Here is a 19906-nt window from a genome sequence, read left to right on the forward strand (position 1 = left end):
GTATTAGTGTGAATATAAGTTTAAGATTCGGAAAGAAATTTGGGAGAAAGGGTTGGGCAAAGGCGGGTTGAGCAGTAAACATTGGGGTCCTCACCCTTTTGGACCCAAGATATGGGTGGCGTCCGCCCCTCGTTACGCCACTGAGTTAGAACATAGAACTATTTTTATTGAACGATGGTGAAAACGAGGTTAGTTCAAGAACCGGATACAAAGGATGCAAAAATTGGATTGTTCACCACATGTAATAGTTTTCCTATGCGAATTCTCAAAAATTTTAAATGCGAAAAATTTCATCGTGACAAAATTTAATCTCATTTTGAATTTTTTTGAAGAAATTTTTGTCAAAATATTTGTCAGGACGAAATTTTGTCAGGACGAAATTTTTCTAGAGCAATGTTTTGGTTAAACTGTTTTAAGGATTAAAACTTTCCCTTTAGCACTGTACATGTTTACGTTCGCGTGAACGCTCTATATACGCGTATATACGAGGCTTTGGTACCCAGGGTACTTTGAGCAAGCCTCTTTCAGAAATTCATTTCATATCAGAAATTGTCATTCATTACCTTTTCGCTTTGAAATTTTAATGAAAAATATCTCTATTGACAGTGTCCCCCTGCAAAGAACGTATCATTCACTTTGCGTGCAAGAAGAACATGCAAGGAATGCCAAAAGCTTTGCAATGGGCTTTATATCTCCCTAAATCGTAACGAAGAACAAAGGCGAATGGTATCGAAATGTCAGAAAGACCGTTGTGTTGTTTGCTGAGTATTAAATCTTATTTGTTTGGTTTTCCTCCGCTATTCTAATCCAATAGGTAAATGTGAGCTAAGAAACATTCTCAAACAGAGGTGTTGATAGCTTCAATCCTTGACAGTTTTGTTGCCTGCAAAAACGGACAAGAAACGTCATACCACAGATATGGTCATACCCAGCATGAGGAAGTTCCATCTTTGATATCTTACTTCCAGCTTTCTTTGGGACCAAAATGAGTATTAGCAATGTTGAGAAGTTAAAGAGAACATTTTCAAAGGAGGAAAACAGTGTAGTCAGCAAAATAACAATCAGGCGGCGAGATGATCGGAAGGTGCCAACCCTTGTGCCAACCCTTGTGCAAACCCAGGTAGCTGCAGTAGCCACCGTTGAAAACAAACCAAGTAGCCCTGTTCGCAAAGTAGAAGGTCAGTGAAAATTATTTACCTTATTTGTCGAGGGGCTCTACAGTCTCATCTCTGGATTTCTGGGCCTTAACCTATTTGATTGGGTTAATTTTGATACTGTTAAGCAAAACACGGAGATGATCCAAGGCCCAGGTTGTCTGGTGAGAATATAAAGCTAATGCGATTTTCGAGTTAATGTTCGTCATTTCTTTTCACTGGAAAACAAGATCTTTAGAAAACCAAGACCTCAGACCAATACTATATATTTCCTGTCATCCGCTAAAAAATAAAAAATAAAGGGTCTGGGGGTATGCTCACTCCGAAAGAGCCCCCGAATAATATGGATTACTTTACAGTCACGTGGTTTCTAATAAAACAGCAGCAACAACAATGACAGAATTTCACAAACAATTCTTGGCGTCCTTGTTATGGTGGCAGGGATACATAAATTTCGTGTAGAATTAAAATTACTTGAAAATTTTTGAGAACGGAAACCGCGGCATATGTTCTGTGACCTGATTTCATTGTGGCTGTTTAAGAGGTAGCAGAATGTCAGAGGCATCTGGTGAGTGAATAAATAATTATGTTTTTAAGTGCAGAACAATGCGCTTAACAACGCGCTCTTGTTAGAAAGCTTGGCCTAGCTTAGGAAAAAGTCTGTAAGTTGTGGTGATAGTAAGGCAGGTGCTTTTCACAGTGAATGAAAATGTCAGGGAGAAGGTATGTGTCGAGTTTTCGATCCGAACTTCAAATTGGAAGGCATAATAACTCTAATTCCGGGGACATTTCAAGCAAGTCGTCAACAGTAGTCGCCGAAAAAGAGAAAGGTTTGATTTGTTGATTACTCAGTTGCTTTGTTGTATATTGTCGTGTAATAGGCGTGGTCTTTGTTGAGGTGTTGAAGTTTGAACAGAATATTAAAACATTTGAGTTTTTATTTGCTATTAGAGATCTTCATTATACATATACATATTGCTATTTTTAACGTAGAGACAGGTAGAGTGTGCTGTGACCTTTAACTGACCTTTAATTTCTAAGCCTAGGTTCTCTTAAAAGGGCTGAGCTATTCCAAACGGTTGGTACTATTGCCTAGAGTTCCGAACACGTTATCCATGCTTTTGTGAACAGATGATGATCATTAAATAAGATGGTTGAAACATGTCTTTGGAAACAGAGAACAAGTGTCTTTTGGTGAAGTTGCATGAATCTAAGACAGCTTTTAGAGGTTATTTCAAATTGTGCTTATTAGTAATGCAGAGGTGGAATGAAGATTTCCAAAGATGAGCATTAGATGCAGATCATTGCCATTAGCTTCACTGTTCTACTTATTCCCTGAATTGGAATTGATACTATAGATATAAAAAATTGTGGTCTATTATAAATTGACAAAATATATGTATACACCTAAAGTTACAATTATCTCCTTTGGGATTGAAAGTTTCTCCCATTTGCTTCTAGTTATGATTCCAGTTGGTAACTGTTTGTATTATATTTTATTGTCTTGTTACCTAGCAACAGAAGGTAGTTTTGGAATACTGAGAAACTATGCTTATCAAGCAGTTTCCTGGTCCTTCATCTCAATGGGACCACACCTCGTGATTCCTACACCTGGATTTACAGAGAGCTGATGACTTCTCTCACTCTAGATCAAAGTTAGGTCCTGTTATGGGTTCCAACCACAGGCCCTTAGATCTATTGTCAGTGACCCACTGAGCCATCCTCAAAAACACTTTTTCAAGACTACACAAACTGAAAGGGCTTAATCTATCCATGTGCAACTAAGAAATCACATTTGGCCCACCTTTTAGATAGATTTGACATGTGCAATACAAATGGTTAGAGCCAGTGCAATATAGGTGCAAAAACCATGTGTACCAAGGCAGTATAGATCAGAACTTTTCTTCTGTAGTGTAAGAGATACTCATTGATGTCCAAATAAATGTACAACTAATGTCCAAATAAAGACCTGTATGATAAGGTATCTGGCTGGCTATATCATATAAAGAAGCCAGGGTAGAATTATAGAAAAATCTTGGCTTGGGCAGAAAAAGGTCATGCCTTGTTTATGATTTTCGTTAAAGGGTATTATTATATTGCCCCTGGGTTTCGTTGGATGCTATCCACTCAGTAAAGCTAGACATTACATTTATTCTAGACACAAATAAAAATTTTAGTACTAATTTCCTGAAATTTACTTTAAATTCTCAAGAACTTTCCAAGATAAATCTGCATTTCCTTTCTAGGATGTTTTCTCCAAACTCTGTTTGAAACATTTTTTAATTTTCATATTTTTTTTCAGTTTTTTCTGCACTTATGATTGTAACAGTCTTATCTATCATTGCAAACTGTCTATGTAAATGAGATGTTCTGTAATTGTAGTGTATTTGAATTTAAATGAAAGTTTTTCATTATTATTATTATCATTTTATCACAACAATGTTATTAGTTTTTCTTATTACCTTTGGCCCACTTAAAGAAAGGTTTGAAGGATCTCAGCCCAGTCTCCAAAAAGGTTGCCCACCCCTGATGTAGACAGTAAACAAGTCATCAAAATATGTTATTATCATTCGGTATGAGCACAGGTCTTCCCTCTCATAGCCTCTGGAGACAGTGAATGCTCCTAGTCCAAATTGATTTTGAAAAATATTAATAATATATCCTTGTTTTGTCTTTAACTCTTAATTATCTACTTGATAGCTGTGCAGGTTGTAAAAACAAGAAACGGTTATACTAGCTTCATCTGAAGTCACGATTTTGAATTCAATGTTCTGAAAGTACAAAAACAAAAGTTGACGAATAACAGGTGGTTGTGCAGCCAGAATTTTTTGCTCTACTTCACTCACTTAGAGGCACACAATTTCTTCTCTGATTTCTAGGATTAACTTCTTTTTCAGTCTGAGCTATTGGTCTTGTGTTCTACGGAACATCTGAGAAATAGTTTTCTCAATTCAGCTGATCTTAATTATTGATCATGGGGAAAAGAAAAGACAAGAAAGGGAGTAAACAGATTGTGGATCTGTTTCTGAAGAAAGTTGGTGACACAATTTGTTCTACTCTGTGCACTTTGACAAATTGCTTGCCTGCATCAAGGGATAGAGTGGTTTGAGATCCCAGCTGCTAGCATGCTTGCAAGCCAATACTAATTGAAATTATATTCACTATCAACTATCAACACTTTATCTCAAGTTGTTCTTCCACTTTTGATATTTAGTATGTTTCCAAATGTGCTGTTTCTATGTCACTGTCATCCAAGACGGCTAGCGACTTTGATTATTGGCACAAAATGTTTGTCCCTTATTTTATGTCACCTTTTTAGAAACAAGATATTTTTCAAAATCTTTTGAACAACCCAGAACCAACCTGTTTGGATTAGCTTTCAAGTTCAGATTCTCCAAAGATTCTTGAGATAAACCTTCATGTCACTTTTGCATTTTTATTGTTGGTCTTCTGTCAGTAAGGTGACTGTGAAATGCAACATCTCCAGCATTTTCAGCACTAGCCTACCTCTCTGCTTTAATAATATCTAGCAGAACTTAGTACCAAGTGGCCAAACGAACACAACATTTTGCCAAGCCATGCTGGTAAAGCATTAAAAATAATAGAAAAGCTGAATGATAAATCTTTTTGCTCTCCTCCAACCATCGCTTAACATAGACCAGTCTGTGCTTAAAATCACTGATAAACGTTAGTGAGATGACCAAACATAACCAACACTGGACATAGCAAGCATGTTGATTGTAGTGTGTGCTCCAATCCCATAACTTGAAAGTAAATGGTCTGGAACACAGGCTAATTGATTGTTGCTCAATCTACAGTTTAGTTTGTTAGGGCTGTTCTTAAGATGGAAGCATCCCGTGGCCTCTTGCAATCTTTGATTGCTTAACCCTAGGTACCGACTGGATTTTCTCCAATATTGATCATTTGAAAAAATTGTGGTAATAGAAAGCCATACAATGTCTTCAAATAATTTGTATCTTATTGGCAAGATTCTGAAATTTATTGCCACAGTTAGATGGAGGTCCTAGTGAAAATAGGGTTTTAGTGTTTGGTATTTATCATGCTTAATAGATTTATCAATGTATGTTTCCTCTACATATTATGAAAAAATTCGTTTGGAACATGCCACAGGGATTTAAGCCTTATTTAACATCTTTAGTTAACATCCTTATTTAACATCCTGTCTTTCAAAGCCTTGTCCTAGAACAACTGAGGTTTCACGTTTGTTGACTCTGAGAAATTCCTTTTCTCTCAGGGATATATAACTAGCTGTTGTTTAAAGGCAGATAAAAGTCTTTTGAATAACCATACCAAAAAATCTTTAAGATATCTTATTTTCAATGGTGCTATGTTATTGCTTATAATTCCTGTCCTTTCTGAACGGATTTGATCCAATAATGCCGAATGTTTGCCCTCTACCATTGAAAATCCCCCTTGCCTTGTTTGTTAGGACTTACGGATTAGTCGGAAGTAATCTTTGAGAAGTATTCTCGCATGGAAAGTGGAAATTTTGAATGGATGATAGTTCGGTTAGTCTTTTTAGCTAGGACGAGCTATTTTCGTGTAATCGTGTACGAAAAGGGAGCAGCGTTTCGAACCGCACGGGAAAAACATTTTCTATTTTTCCATGATGGGTAAGAGTGATTGATTTTCTCTTGAACCTTTCTTGAGCAGCTGTTTCAAGGAAAGTCACAAGGAACTGTTCTCAATTGAAGGATATATTAGGAATTTCGAAAATTTGTAGATTTGATGTTTCTTCGGAGATTATGCTTTGAAGAAAAACATGACCAACCAAAGAGTTTATGTAATTATGTAAATTTTTTCAATTTTAGATCCAAGGGAAGCTAACGACGTCAAGGGAAAGGTGAGGATAATTGTGTTAACTCTTTTATATTTGCTTCTTATTGTTGAAATTTTTGCGAAAAGAAGTGTAAACACCCCTTTTTTGCCTGTAGAAGTTTGCAAATGTGTCTCGGTATTAAATGGTCTGTGAACAGTTACAGGAAGATATGGGTACTGATCTAGTGTAGAATTAAAGACAAATTCTAGCTGCAGTATGGTAGTGATAACAGTATCGTTGGAAAGGGTTTTTGGCGATAGATTTGTATTGTGAACAACAACCCAAGTTCTTAAATGAAGGTATTTCGGCGGACAGCTTGCTGCAAAACTTTTCAAGCGTGATTTGGGTTCTTTCGAATTTGACAAACCTAGATTGGCTTATGCTCTAAAACCCGAATATTGACATCTTTTTGATAACCTTGTTGTCGAAATAAAGGCTTTCATCTGCGTTATTGGATAACCCTAATCCCATGTGTTCGGTGGGATTATTTTTTCCAAAATAGCTGTCTAGCTTGTCAAAAGAGAGAAGGGGGTCCCTTTAAGATTTCTTCCAAGACGGTTCTCAACCTATGCCAATTCTCCTAACCTGTTTTTTTTGTTGATGATAATTTAGGGCCTTTGACGAAGGGGGGCAGGGGGCCTTGGCCCCCCACTTTTTTGCGAAACAATAGAGTTTTATGCAAAATCTGTTATGGGTGTTAAATTTTCCCTTGGCCCCCCACTTTTCAACCTTTGTCGGAGCCCATGTAAATAAGATGATTTTTTCATTTCTGAAGTAGAGTCAAATAAGTAGCAGAAGTAGTAGTGGTTAGATGGTAGTCAGATTTTGATCAAACCAATCGGGATCTTTAGGACCCTCCTTTAGCGAGGTTCTAGTACCCACTAACATTTGGATATTGATGAAGTCATATGAAAAGTTAGTGTATAAACAGCCCTATTGCTTTAATTATCGGAATGCTTGAGTCTTTACTTTCTACTAGATATAAGATTATTGGACTTGGGTAATTTTTTATTTTTTTACTTGTCCTTTGTTTACGTTAGTCACTTTTTAATGCGAAAACTCAAAGATCCAGACGAAAAGAAGCGTATTTTCAAGAATAATTATTGATTCTTTAGAGGACTGGTAGGACGAAGACCACACTAGCCACCAATGCTTATTCTGATACCCTGATTTTGTAGCGTTTTTTAACACGAAGACATCACGTACCGATCTCAAATTTGCACAGCTCGTTTCAGCTCAATTTTTCCAAACTCTGTTTCGATTATAGCCTTATATTATGCCACGAAGGAGAGCTTTATGTCCTACATAAACCTAGTTTAAAGAATCCCTCACATATGCTCACATTTGTGTCGCACCAAAAAAAGACTTATTATTCCTCTGAAAGAACGGAGTATCATCAGTCAATGACGTCACCTCGGGGTGGACATGTCCACCCCAGTTTTTCCAGAAGTCGATGGTCTAATTTCTCGATATCCGTTGAAAAACATTTGGGGGGGGGGGTTGTTGTTAGGTGGGCCGATCAGATCGATTTTTATTTTCGCATCATTACGCAAAAAGCTGCTTGAGAAAGGTGCTTGCCCAAAGGCAGAAAGAAGATTAATTACTATACTAAATTACGAAATAGATAAAAAAATACCAAAAAGACCTTGCCGAGAGTTAGTAGGGCGTGGCCGAGAAAATTTGTTTTCGTCCACCTCAGTTTTTTGAGCTGGCGACGCCACTGTCATCAGTTACTCGCAATTTTGCTGAATCGCTATGAATTCAGTAATTTTTCAACATTGCTTCGTTGCCGTGGCTTGTTTGTTTGTTGGTCACAGGGGACCATGTCTAAAATTTGCCATCCAAATCTGTTTTTATCACGTGATTTACTTCTGCTGCCCACCAGAATTTTTGGAGATAATTTTCCATTATCTTGGCTTTAATCTTTCTATCTGTAGGATTCTTGACATTCTTCAAAGTTTGTCAAAGCGTTACATTTTCTTAGGGAATTAATACTTTGCTATCTATTTTTCCCTTGCTGAGGTCTGGAAAAAACTTAGTTTTAGCATCACATTTTTTGCTTTATTCTGTCTCTGCCAGCCTGTCTGGATTTTCCAAAAGAGCTCATTAATCAAAGCAAAACAAAGAAGGCCATAGACGTTATTTGATCTTGATAAGTTTTGTTATAGAATCGGAAACAATACATTGCCCCAATACGTCGTCGCAACAAGCCACAAAACCAGGGCCACTGCGCTTTTGCCTTTTAAAGTCTGTAAATATGCAGGTTCTCATAAAACCACCTCGTATGTAATTTTGAAGCTGCAAGTCGTTTAAAGGTGGATACAGGAAGCTAGAGTCAAGTTTTATCAATATGGTATGTATTTTTTTGCGAGGTCTGTAACCATTTCAGAGGAAGCCAGCAAAATGGCTGTATTTTATCACCAATATTTATGTTGTTTATTTGGATCGGTCTCTTATAAACATCAAAGGTGGATAGTTGCTAGCTACATTATCGTAAACATTACGCTTGAATGTCTGGTGTCTCTCGTAGCTCCAATTAAGCCATTAACCACTTGATTATATCGATGGCGTTTCCTTGAGACCATCCATCGCCAAGGTGCATCAACCAGCAATGACTCTTCAGAAACTGATACCCATATGAGTTTATAAAGTTGCTACCCTGACAGCTGTCTCTGGCAATAGCAGCTTTGCTGGCTATGACACTGGCATTGGCGAGGCCTCTTTTTTGTTTGCCTGTAGTGCCATCTGATCAAGCCTCAATTGCAACTCTTTCTTGTGAGGAGATTTCCGTTGCATCCTCTTTCGATGCTTGTCGGCAACTTCACTGCTATTCTTCATGTCTTCTACTTTCGGTAGTTGCTTTAAAGATTTAGGAAATGTGATGTACGGCTTACCATAATTGTCCTATTTAGTGTTTTTAGTGAGCACATCAAAAGGGACTTCCGAGTGATATTGTTTCCTTTTCAGGGGGACACTGGGCCCGCTGTTCCCTATAAAGCTGCTTTCTCTTGCAATCAGCTTCTGTCACTGAAAAAGCGTGAGTTTTCTAGCAATGACAAAGGAGAATGGGATTAAGCGGCTGTCACCAGGCCGATGGCAAACCTTTTTTCTATGATTATAGAAAAAAAATTGAAAAAAAGGTCTTTTAAAATTTCTGCTTTGATGGCTCAACGGCCAACAACTTTTAGTACCGAAAATACAAGCTGATTACCACGCCCCAACTGCACCGAGACCTTAGTCTTTTTTGTTGCGGAAAAAAATTACGCAATTATTTACTACTTTGACATCTAGAAGAATAACTGAGTATAGTTTCATATAATTGTGGTTAACCATATCACTGTCGTGCCTTCTTTTGTCATTAGCTTGACATAGCTGCCGTAATCTGCACTTCTAAGATTGGTTATCATCTCAACTACAAACAGTCCCGGATACAACTATAAATATTCTTATTTGCTATGTTCTTTCGAAAATCACCGAAACGTGATATATTTGCAAGACTAATTAGTAGCTTATTCTGCAAATCATTCAGTAACTCATCTCATAAGCCTTTTCCTGACAGATGCTATCATTGGTTTTCGTCATTGCCACAGGCACAACCTAGAGGCCCTTTCGTGCTACCACAACTTTGATTGATCAATTGTATGCCTGAAAGCAACAGAGTGCTTTAACTTTGTGAGAGATGCAATCTAATTTATGTAAATTGTTAAACAATGTACCAAAATAGAATTATCCTTGTCTGAATGTAAAAAAATCTGCACCCCTGCATTCATCCGGCATCTTTGACAGAAACTGGAATACTTAATTTCCGAAATTATTCGCAATTTTAACAGGGTCTCCTTTTTTTATGTGTTTTAGAATTGTAAATATTAGCAAAATGGTTTAGACTCTGCTTTTCGTTTGACGAGGGGTGAATTGATTTGGAAGGGATTTGAGGCTCTGCACTGCATATGTTGATTCTAAGTTTGTAAGATTCTAATCTAAGTTTGCATTGTGGTTTGGATATGGTAATCTTAATTTATTTTCACGAAAGTGTAGCAAAAGCCCATGGTTAACCCCAAGTCCTGGTAAATTTTATTAAATAAGTCAAGAATATTAAAACGCCATAACAGTATAGTTTTTATTATGCATTATGTGACAAAGTGCTTTGCTCCTTTTTCAGGAACCGTCAAATTATGTTGGTTTCGCAAATTTACCAAATCAAGTTCATAGGAAGTCAGTCAAGAAAGGCTTTGAGTTCACGTTGATGGTAGTTGGTAAGTTCTCGAGCCTTTCTTAGTTTGTATCTATATTTGAAAAGGAGAGCTTGAAAACCAGTAAATGCAGGACCGTTTCCAATCGCCGAGACCCGAGAAAATTCACTTTGTTGTAAATAAATAATACTGCAACGCGACGAGAATTGACAACAACAAACACATGTAAATCAGTTATGGCTAATATTTCGCCCCAACATACGGCGCTTCATCAGAGCAAGATTCACTTTATCGTTTTTATGTCAAGGCAGAGGGCCAAGTACACAGTGAAAAATCCTATCACGTGATATAATATCTCAATCAATTTTATTGTTCACATATTTTTCGATGAATATTATCATTGGTTGAAAAGCAGTGGGAATTGCGTTGCCTGCCTCTTGCTGCTCGAACTGCAAATGCCATTTAAAAACTCGGGGGTTGGTTATTAGCGAAAGGATTTATATTATTTCTCATACGTCATCAAGTACTCATTAGTTATCTTCATCTAAGTCATCAAAGCTATAGCAGGCAGCATTTTACGGGTGTCATATATGTTTTCTGTTACCACGTGTAGCTTGAAAAAGATTTGCAGGGCCCTTTATCCCTTTTCAGAGTGTCTAGCTATTTCACTATCTGCACATCGTTATCAATGACTACCTAAATAAGGACTTTTTGGTTCACACAGTCATCATGAAATTGCTGTTTTAGTATTAAAAGGTCTTCTACTTGAATAGACCCGCCCACTTTTAAGTTTTTCTATCATTTTAAACTCACTCTTATTTACCTTCTTTTGTAAAACCTTTAACATATTTCATGTCAATATTTGCTGACCTTTATTACAACTTTTACCTGTGTTCACCCGTGCATCGACTTTCTTTACTTTTTCTTCGACATTGGATCTCGGATATCGTATTCATGATAAAGTCACAACAAGGACTGAACTCAACGCGGCATCTCAGCCGGGGCTGAGATTTCGACCCAATCCCATACAAACGGCAGTACCTATCAGTTCGGACGCGTTGATATGTAAGCGGTTGATTGATGGAAATTGTTTGTAGTGTATGAACAATTTTATTGTGCTCCTATACACGCATCCCGTTCTACACAAAATCGTCTATAAGAATCCGAGCCATAGGTACCTGGTATTTAGTACCTGATTTAGAAACCTTTAAAAAGCCTTTAAAAACCTTAAAGCAAAACAAAAATAAGAACACAAAATTCTGCTTCCAGCGCTACCTGATCTCGACCAGTGCTAACATCTGCCTTGTAAGTGCCTATCGAAATTAGCGACATACAAATCTCAACCCCTGTTAAACTCAGCCTGAGCTTAAAATTTCTCATTTTGCAGCCTGATAATTGCACCAAGGGTTTCAAATTTCGACTTTCCCACAGCAAAATACAGTCTTTACCGTCATTACTTTCTAGTTTTCATTGTCCTATGTAAGGCAGTCGTTTTTATAAAGCTATTTCGAATTTGGTTAAACTAAAGTAAAACCGTTCTGTTCAAACTGTCCGAGCTAACATGAATAGGAATTGTCACTAAATGGTCTCAGCGCAATGCTGTAAACAGCTCAAAACAGAAACTCAGCTTGAAAACAAAAGGGCTGTCCATCCTGGTATTAGGACACTGGTTTTGAATCGCAACAACCGATATTGTGACCTGTGAACGGAGCCTTAGTGCCCTACTCTCTGTTAACTTTTGATTATCGTCTTCTATGTTGCGAGCCTTTTTAACTGCTAATCTCGTTTTCAGGTGAATCTGGCCTCGGCAAATCAACCCTAGTTGATAGTTTGTTTTTGACAAACCTATACAAAGATAGAGTGATTCCTAGTTCTGCAGGTATGTGACGTAATACTGATTTATCGATGCTTTCCTTCATTAGTTTTGCAAGTCATCAAATGTTTTCTCCTCTTTTAAAACACATAATGCAGATGCATTCTTTTAGCACTGTGAAGAAAGTTTCGTTCCTTTCTTTTCTTTTTCTTAACCAAAGTTTTGCGTCATCTACCTTGATATGAAAATGTTTCGCCAAATGTCCACTTGACAGGATATCTACACAGGCTTTCTTCAATTTCACTTCAATTTCTTTTGCATTTCGGTTTGGGGTATATTAGCTCCTTAAGAGCAAAGAAGATTGTTTATGTACAGCAAGGGGGGTTTACGAAAAGAGCTTATCTGAACAAGAGCTGCTTATTCTTCAACCAAAAGTCACCACTGTCTTTTTGGCTGTACAATCTCTCTTTTTCATTAGAGTAATCTCTCTTATAAGATGCAGGATTAAGACGCCTGTTATTTTATCTGCTCTTCTGACTGCCAAACATAAGATCTCTTTCCTTTGTCGTTTGCAGAGAGAATAAAAAAGACAGTTGAGATCAAACAGTCGAGTGTTGATATCGAGGAAAAGGGCGTTCGACTTAGGTTAACTGTGGTTGATACCCCCGGCTTTGGTGATGCAGTCAACAGTGAGAAAAGGTAAGCTGATAGACCTGGGCACTGCTGCTGTGCCAAGCATCTAACGCATATTGGTAACCATGTGAGAATCATACAACACATCAACCGTTAACATTTGCATATCTTGTTGTAGTGCGAAAGTTACACGATTAAGTTCCTAGCGAAAAATGAACTCAGTTATAATGGTGCTGGATCGTTGAGATACATGAATATTATTTTAGACCCTTAGGCACTTATAAGTTCTAAAATTGTTCTTCGTACTCTTGTTTTTGGCATGAAAGTCCAGCTCGGACATCATAACTGCCACCAGCTGTGATTTTGACTGTTCTGTTTAGGAACGTTGCGATTTGTCATTTGACAGCAATGCTCACCTTTGAACAAAGTAAGAACAACTAAACTAAAACTCTACAATTTTTGTTTATGAATTTTTAATCGTTCATTTCGAAACACCTGAATTCATAAATATAATTCTGTTTCAGCTGGGAAGCCATTGTGAATTACGTTAACAGACAGTACGATTCATATCTGACTGATGAGTCGGGCCTAAATCGAAGAAATATCGTGGATAACAGGGTTCATTGCTGCCTGTATTTTATCAGCCCCATTGGACATGGGTAAGTGATTTTCAAAGATAATTTATTTGATCGAGATATCTGCTCAGTGAAGTACGAATGAGCAGTTATATGATATTCAGCTCGTCTCATGCACTAAGGACACCCTTTCAGCAATAAAGACATCGAAGTTAAAATCGTATCTTCTTTTTACTAAACTTAGAAGCTCTGTATATAAGAATTTTGAACGCCTGAATATATTTTGTTGAAAAATGCCTAAACAACTCATGTGCTAAAGTACTTGTGGCAAAGTACTTTATTTCTTCTGAAACTCCTCACAGTTTACTTCTTTGAATAGCAACCAGTTAATTGTCTATCAATACCTGAGCATAAGTTGTGTACACCACTTTGGACTGATACCAGTTTGACCTTTTAACTCTGAAGTATTATACACTGTTTCCTCTGACCACAGCTATGGAAACCTTATTTATGTACTGTTTAACAATAAAACTAAGGCTACAGCCATTGATATATCGTTAGTTGTTTTCGGTATATGTGATACTCGGGGACCTTAAAAGAATAAACCCATATAAACGAAATGTGTAATTAATTTCATAAATTTTTCATAAATTTCATAAATTATGAATAGCAGTTAGTTTGTAAGCTTCATTTGAAACAAGTTATATTTGTACTCAACCGCAGTCTTTTCATGAGGTATGAAGACATTCTTCTCAGAGATGGACAACCTCTATAGAAGCTGCACAAATATCCACGTGTTGTTAGAAATATATTGTTTTGATGAAATATAACGACCAGGAGGTAAAAAGGCATGCTTAGGGAAAAAACCATTTCAATACCAAGAGCTTTTATTTAGATACTTGATTTCAATCTAGTTTCCTTTTTCTTTTCATTGCAATCTTGTTCCACTTTACTCACAATTAATATTTGGTCAATGCTTTTGTTAATATTTGTAAACTTTTTCTATTACGTTTGACCATGCATTCAATAACTGTAATTAAGAGGATGGTATTAGATCTGATTGGCCCATATCAAAAATCACTATTTGATTGATCATCTGTTCATCGAAATTTTCTGAATTGGATCTGAATTGTGGAATTGTGAATTTTGAAAGTAGAGGATCTAAATTGTGAAGTTTCTCATAAATTCTAGCGTAAACAACCTTTTTGTCTCTGAGTCTTCTTACATCTTGGCTAAAGATAAAAATATTTGTTGTCTCTTTGCAGGTTGAAACCTCTAGATGTTATTGTTATGAAGTCTTTACATGATAAAGTAAATATTGTTCCTGTTATCGCCAAGGCAGACACACTTACGAAGAAAGAAATGAAGACACTAAAAGAAAGGGTATGTTCATATGAATGTGTTTTGAAATGTTCACGAGGAACCAAAAATGAATTCACAAGTTTTAACGGAAAGAATGAAACTTCTTGGAGGCGATGATAGCTTTAACTTTTATGCCAAGGATTTTCACCCTGTTGAGATGTTATTAGCATTTATCAGCAAAATGCAACAAAGTAAAGATGCTACTTTTGCAGCAGATGTAGATGCAGAAATTACTTTGATCGAATTAAAAAAGTAATAGCAGTTGAAATGATTGTAGAAAAAGTTTTCAACCTGTTAATTTATTTGCACGAGTCTCTATGGTTAGTGATTCTGGAACTTGCTCAGTGACAAGAGTTGCAGTTGACGTTAGATAATCACTTCAGGTTTTACAAGAAGTACAAAGACATGGAATCCAAATATATCAGTTTCCCGACTCTGATGAAGAAGAGGATGACGAAGAATTTATTGAAATAAATAAAGAACTGAAAGAAGGAGTTCCCTTTGCTGTTATTGGGAGCAATAGTGTAATCGAAGTGAATGGGAGAAAGGTCAGAGGAAGGTCGTACCCATGGGGTGTTGTTGATGGTAAGATTTTGGTTTCTTTCTTTCTTCGATTGATTTCTTAATAAATGCTAGTTACATAGTAATTGTTGTTAGATCGGTTCTGCACCGCTTTTCTCTCATGTTACTTTGATCCACACCTGGTTATAAATTTTTGGTCATCTTTCAACTAAGAGGTTTTTCATGAAAACTTTACTTAGGTACCTTGCATTTTTTTCTCTATTCTGTGTTGTTTTGGAATTTTGCAATGCTAGGAGGCTCATTTCATTATTCAATATTTCGGAATCAAAACCCTTAGCTGTCGAAATCGTTCCTGGGATATTTCTAAAATGCCCATTTGATCAACTTGCGATTCCAATTTAACTTGAACGTCCATAAATTCAAATGTTCTGTTTCCACGACGTATCTTTTTTCAGCTTCTTTGAAGACTCTACTCGAAGCCTCAACTATTTTAAGGCCTAAACATCCTTCTCTCTACTTTACTGTCGTTCACAACAGCACGTAACTTGGCCCAAGGGACGCACTGGAGCATTGTTTTACAAGTCTTTGCGTTGGCAGTCTATTAACTATGCCTGATGGAAATGCAAGAAAGCTATGTTGCTATCTACACTTGTACACCTGTTTTTATTCGAAGGACGTAGAGCTTTGGCAGTTGACAAAGGCTGACGTTTTCATTATTTTTCAGTTGAGAACCCAAACCACTGTGATTTCATGATGTTGCGAAATATGCTGATTAGGTAAGAAATCCTTAACGAAAATACAAAAACTTCTGTTAAAAAATCACCGATGCTGTTTGGAAGGGTATTTTATCTGTCGTATTAAATTGAGATATTCAATGCGAAGAAGCCAAGATTATCTAACATACTTCTTGATATATTGTAAAATTAAAAGCGATTCTCTTACATCGATAATCGAGGCTTCCGTCTTCTACTTTGTTGATCTGATACATACATCCATCACAACATTAGCTGTCCATATTATCAAATTGCCAAGATCAAGTCACGGCAACCTTACCATTCCACATTAAAAGTTCTGCAGATTCAAATATATTGTTTCTTACCTATGTTTGTACTCTAAAGAGTGTCGTACAAAAATTTCTTTAGTATGTTATGCTTCCGGTATTTCGTGCAATCTTCAAGTTTTGCGGTACCAAAAACTTGTCAAGTAATCTGTCCTATTATTATCATAGTAATTATTATCTTGATTTCAATAACTGAACAGAAATTCTTTTGCAGGACACATATGCAGGATTTGAAGGATGTAACTAATGACATACACTATGAAAATTTCCGCGCTCAAAAACTAGCTGGCGGCAATTTCAACCCCGCAAAAATGATCAAAGTGGACGATAGGTATGGTTCTTTTTAAGTAGATTATCTTAGCCCGTGCCAAAGCAAAAGCAGTCAGGGTGCGGCATCCCACATAGATTTTGTGTATATCAAAGGGTTTGATTAAAGTAGCATATACAACGATAGATTTCGTCAGTCTCTGTTCCACAAACTTTTTTTGACAGCTGAAACGTTTATCTTGATTTGAAATGATGTTTTTTATACAAGCTTGTAAAGGTCAGAAGTGTTTTGCAATCCTTCTACCAATACTGAATGATTCCTTTGGGGGGGGGGTTGGCCACATGAATCAGACCTTTTGATCATGTGAATAGGACAAGTTTTAGGTAGACATTGATTCTAAAATGTCATTTCTTTCCAACGCGTCAAGGCATCTTTCAGCATTACGAGGCATCTTTCAGCTTTCTGTGGCAGCTTTATCATTCTGACTGATGGGGTAACTGCCTAACTATGAAAATTAAATTAATTGTTTTGCCCGATCGCTCTTTGAACGAGCATTGTTTGTTTTTCATGAGATATGCTCATGTAATGTTTTGCCCAGTCAGAACTCCTTGAAAGATTTCCTGAATCACATTATTAGAATAAGCGTTCAAAAAATACCCATCTCCAATGAGTATTTGGCATTTCATGATCAGATATATCACCTGTATACGTAAAATGGCGTCTTGTCAAATTTAAACAATAGTTTAAATAAAAACCTCGTATAGAGTTGGTATTTAATACTACTTTGGTCAAATGCTTTTCTAACTATACAAATCGGTTACTATGTCAAATTCAGTTTAGACGAGTGGAAATGCAGCGTTTTTCTTTACCTTACAAACACATGCTATGAAAATAAGTCCTGACGGCACCTGTAAGTGTCGATAAATAAGTTTTTATAAAAAGCCAGTTTCAGAAGCTTTGCTAAATCATTGAATGGTTTTACGCTGCTCCGTTATCAATGATATATTCAATTTCTTTTGATATGGCTTTATCATAGCTATTATTTCAAGTTTTTTGTTGACTGATGTTTAAATGAGACATTTTTTTTAATCAGGAGAAAGCGACAGAGTGGGATCCATGATGAGCGAGATATGTTGCTTATGGAAAAGGAAGCAGAGGTGAGTCCAGTCTTACATTTCTGTATTAGAAGATATTACCAGGCACGCCCCCCCCCCCCCCCCCCACTAATCCAAAATGTGCTCCGGCGTCTCTGATCATTGAAAGAGAAAAACAGAGTATTTTTCGACCGACATTTCCCAGAGTGTAAACGTCAGGTAATGATCGACAGTAAGCTAAAGTTTTCTATCCAGATGCGGTTCGAGAGTAACGCCAGAGGATGGAAGGCGCTTTTGAATGGTTCCTTGTTTTTCGACCAATGGACGGTCTCTAACCTCTGACCTAGTGCGAATGTCCAAAAAGGAAAACGAACCCTTTTGTCTACACAAATCGGAATCCTGTCTTTAGATTTTGCTGTAAGGTGAAAATTTGGGATTATTTTTATCCTGAAATGCATATAAGGACCTCCCATTTGGTATACTGTGGCATTTTCAGGGATGCTCAGTGCTCTTCTTAGGGTTTCGATGTTAGGTAAAAATTATGTTTTTGGGTGAGTCACTTTTGGTCACATCCGTTTTGGTCACAAGTACTAGAGAAAAGAATAATTGATTTATCTACTAAATCGAAAACAACATGAGTTTTGAAATCAAGCAGCTTGATTGTAGCAAGAGTTCAGTATTTGAAAAAATATTTTTCCTTGTATGAGGATTAATATCTTTTCTTACAAACTTTGTTCTTTTCTATAATTTTTTTCTTTTCTTATGTTTTTCCTATTTACTTGTTTTCTACATATTTTCCTTGTTGCCCTACACTCATTTTTTTAATAAGAAACAAAGGTCGATATTAAGTACTCCAGTTTCTTAATGTTCTGGAAATTTCAATGCTCATTGTTTCTTAAGAGTTTCTTAATGATGATGTCATGAATGATGTTATGAAATGTTCGTGACCTTTTTTATCACGTCAAGAAATTCGCTTCCGATCGATGCTGTATTTAGATGTGGGTTTCTTAATTTTTTCTGACTGTCTAGTGCTCGTTTCTTATAGCCAGTTTCTTATAGAAAAAGGATTGTATCCCCCCCCCCCCCTACCAATACCTCACTTGGATGTTTGGTATTCAGAACACCTGATGCTAATTTTAAGTTCTATTTAACAAAGACACCTGAAACAAAACTGAGAAATTTCAATTTCGAGAACATGGCAGTTGGCCGATTTTCCTATGCCTCTCGGCTTTTAGTCGAAATGATGCTGCCTATGGTTTTTGCTGCGATACTTTCGTATGCTGAATTCTTTTTTTGTTTAAAAAGTTCGTATTGCAAGAAGGGTCGCAGGAACGTAGATGTAGCAAAATAAAATACTCCCAAACTTTGCAAATATTCAAGAAAAAAATCACAATTTTCGTCGTTCAATCTTACTTGTGACCTCTGCAAGAAACACATCTCAACATAGGTTATTTAGATTTATCGGTCTTAATTAGCTTTGGTGTTGCTAGATATTGCACCAACTTAAAAAAAGAAAGAAAAGCACTAGGTCCTAGCTTTACCTCTGTGCTCTAATAAGAATTAATTCTCTAATCGCAAGCACCCAACAATTGAGCAACTGCTTTAAATTTCCCGTTTCATGTGCGAAGACTAGCCCTGGAAAGTGAAAATGCTACGATGGATAAACAAAGCCTTTGCAATTGACTTGGAGAAAACGACCATCTTGAGGGTGGTCATTGAAAATTTATTCACAAATTCTTTCATTTTTTTTGTTTGACATGACACCTTGCAGTCGTAAGCTTGACAGCATGCGGGTTTGTGACTGTGCTTGAGGTAATTCAACAAAACGATTCCTTTTAGCTACGAAAGATGCAAGAAATGCTGGCTAAAATGCAACGGGAAATGATGCAGCAAAGCAATTAGACAATCTTTGGTTGCAGTGCAGCAGAACACGGAGAGAGGTATGTCCGTAATCTATAACGGTTGCCCGAATAATCGCATCGAACAGATCTAATAGAACAATCCACCTTATCGATAGGCCCAGGTTATATTTGCAAATTTAACGTAAAGCAGATTAATATTGTAGAGGAGATAGATTTTTTAGGCCAGAGGTTTGATATTGTGTAATAGCATTGACAACTTGCCTATGTATGTTTTTAATTTAAAGGACTTTTTATTCTAGTCAGTACATTTGTATTATAGTTTAAACGACAATAGACGGATTGCCTTAATGTCTTTAGTCCCGTGTCTTTAAATTTTTCCCGTTCTATTTATGGTTGTTGTGGAATATTTTAGCTTGTGCTTATTGACAAAATTGGTTAATTTGGAAAGTTAAATTTTTATGATTTTGGTTCTTTTAAACTATAAATATCATTTGTGACCCTTTCACGAGTGTAAAATTGAAATTCTTTCTCCA

At 36.7% G+C, this 19906-nt stretch overlaps 1 protein-coding gene across 5 annotated transcripts; it reads left to right on the forward strand.

Moving 5' to 3' along the window:
• The first annotated feature begins 830 nt into the window (after positions 1-830).
• Positions 831-19889, forward strand: LOC135683904 (septin-1). Of its 5 annotated transcripts, none has more exons than XM_065199289.2 (12): positions 831-1178; positions 5987-6018; positions 10154-10247; positions 11977-12063; positions 12573-12696; positions 13155-13289; positions 14471-14588; positions 14951-15152; positions 15814-15865; positions 16364-16480; positions 17511-17574; positions 19351-19889. In XM_065199289.2, exons 1-12 carry the CDS (start codon positions 986-988, stop codon positions 19411-19413), a joined length of 1281 nt encoding a protein of 426 aa, XP_065055361.1. In that variant the 5' UTR covers positions 831-985; the 3' UTR covers positions 19414-19889. The 5 variants fall into 5 exon arrangements, with proteins under 5 accessions (XP_065055361.1, XP_065055363.1, XP_065055362.2 ...); XM_065199291.2 differs by lacking the exon at positions 831-1178 and adding an exon at positions 1545-1722; XM_065199290.2 differs by lacking the exon at positions 831-1178 and adding an exon at positions 1754-1984.
• The last annotated feature ends 17 nt before the right edge of the window (positions 19890-19906 follow it).

The sequence above is a fragment of the Rhopilema esculentum genome, chromosome 7, assembly GCF_057945365.1.
Source record: "Rhopilema esculentum isolate cy_ngs chromosome 7, ASM5794536v1, whole genome shotgun sequence".
In the NCBI taxonomy this organism is placed as follows: domain Eukaryota; kingdom Metazoa; phylum Cnidaria; class Scyphozoa; order Rhizostomeae; family Rhizostomatidae; genus Rhopilema; species Rhopilema esculentum.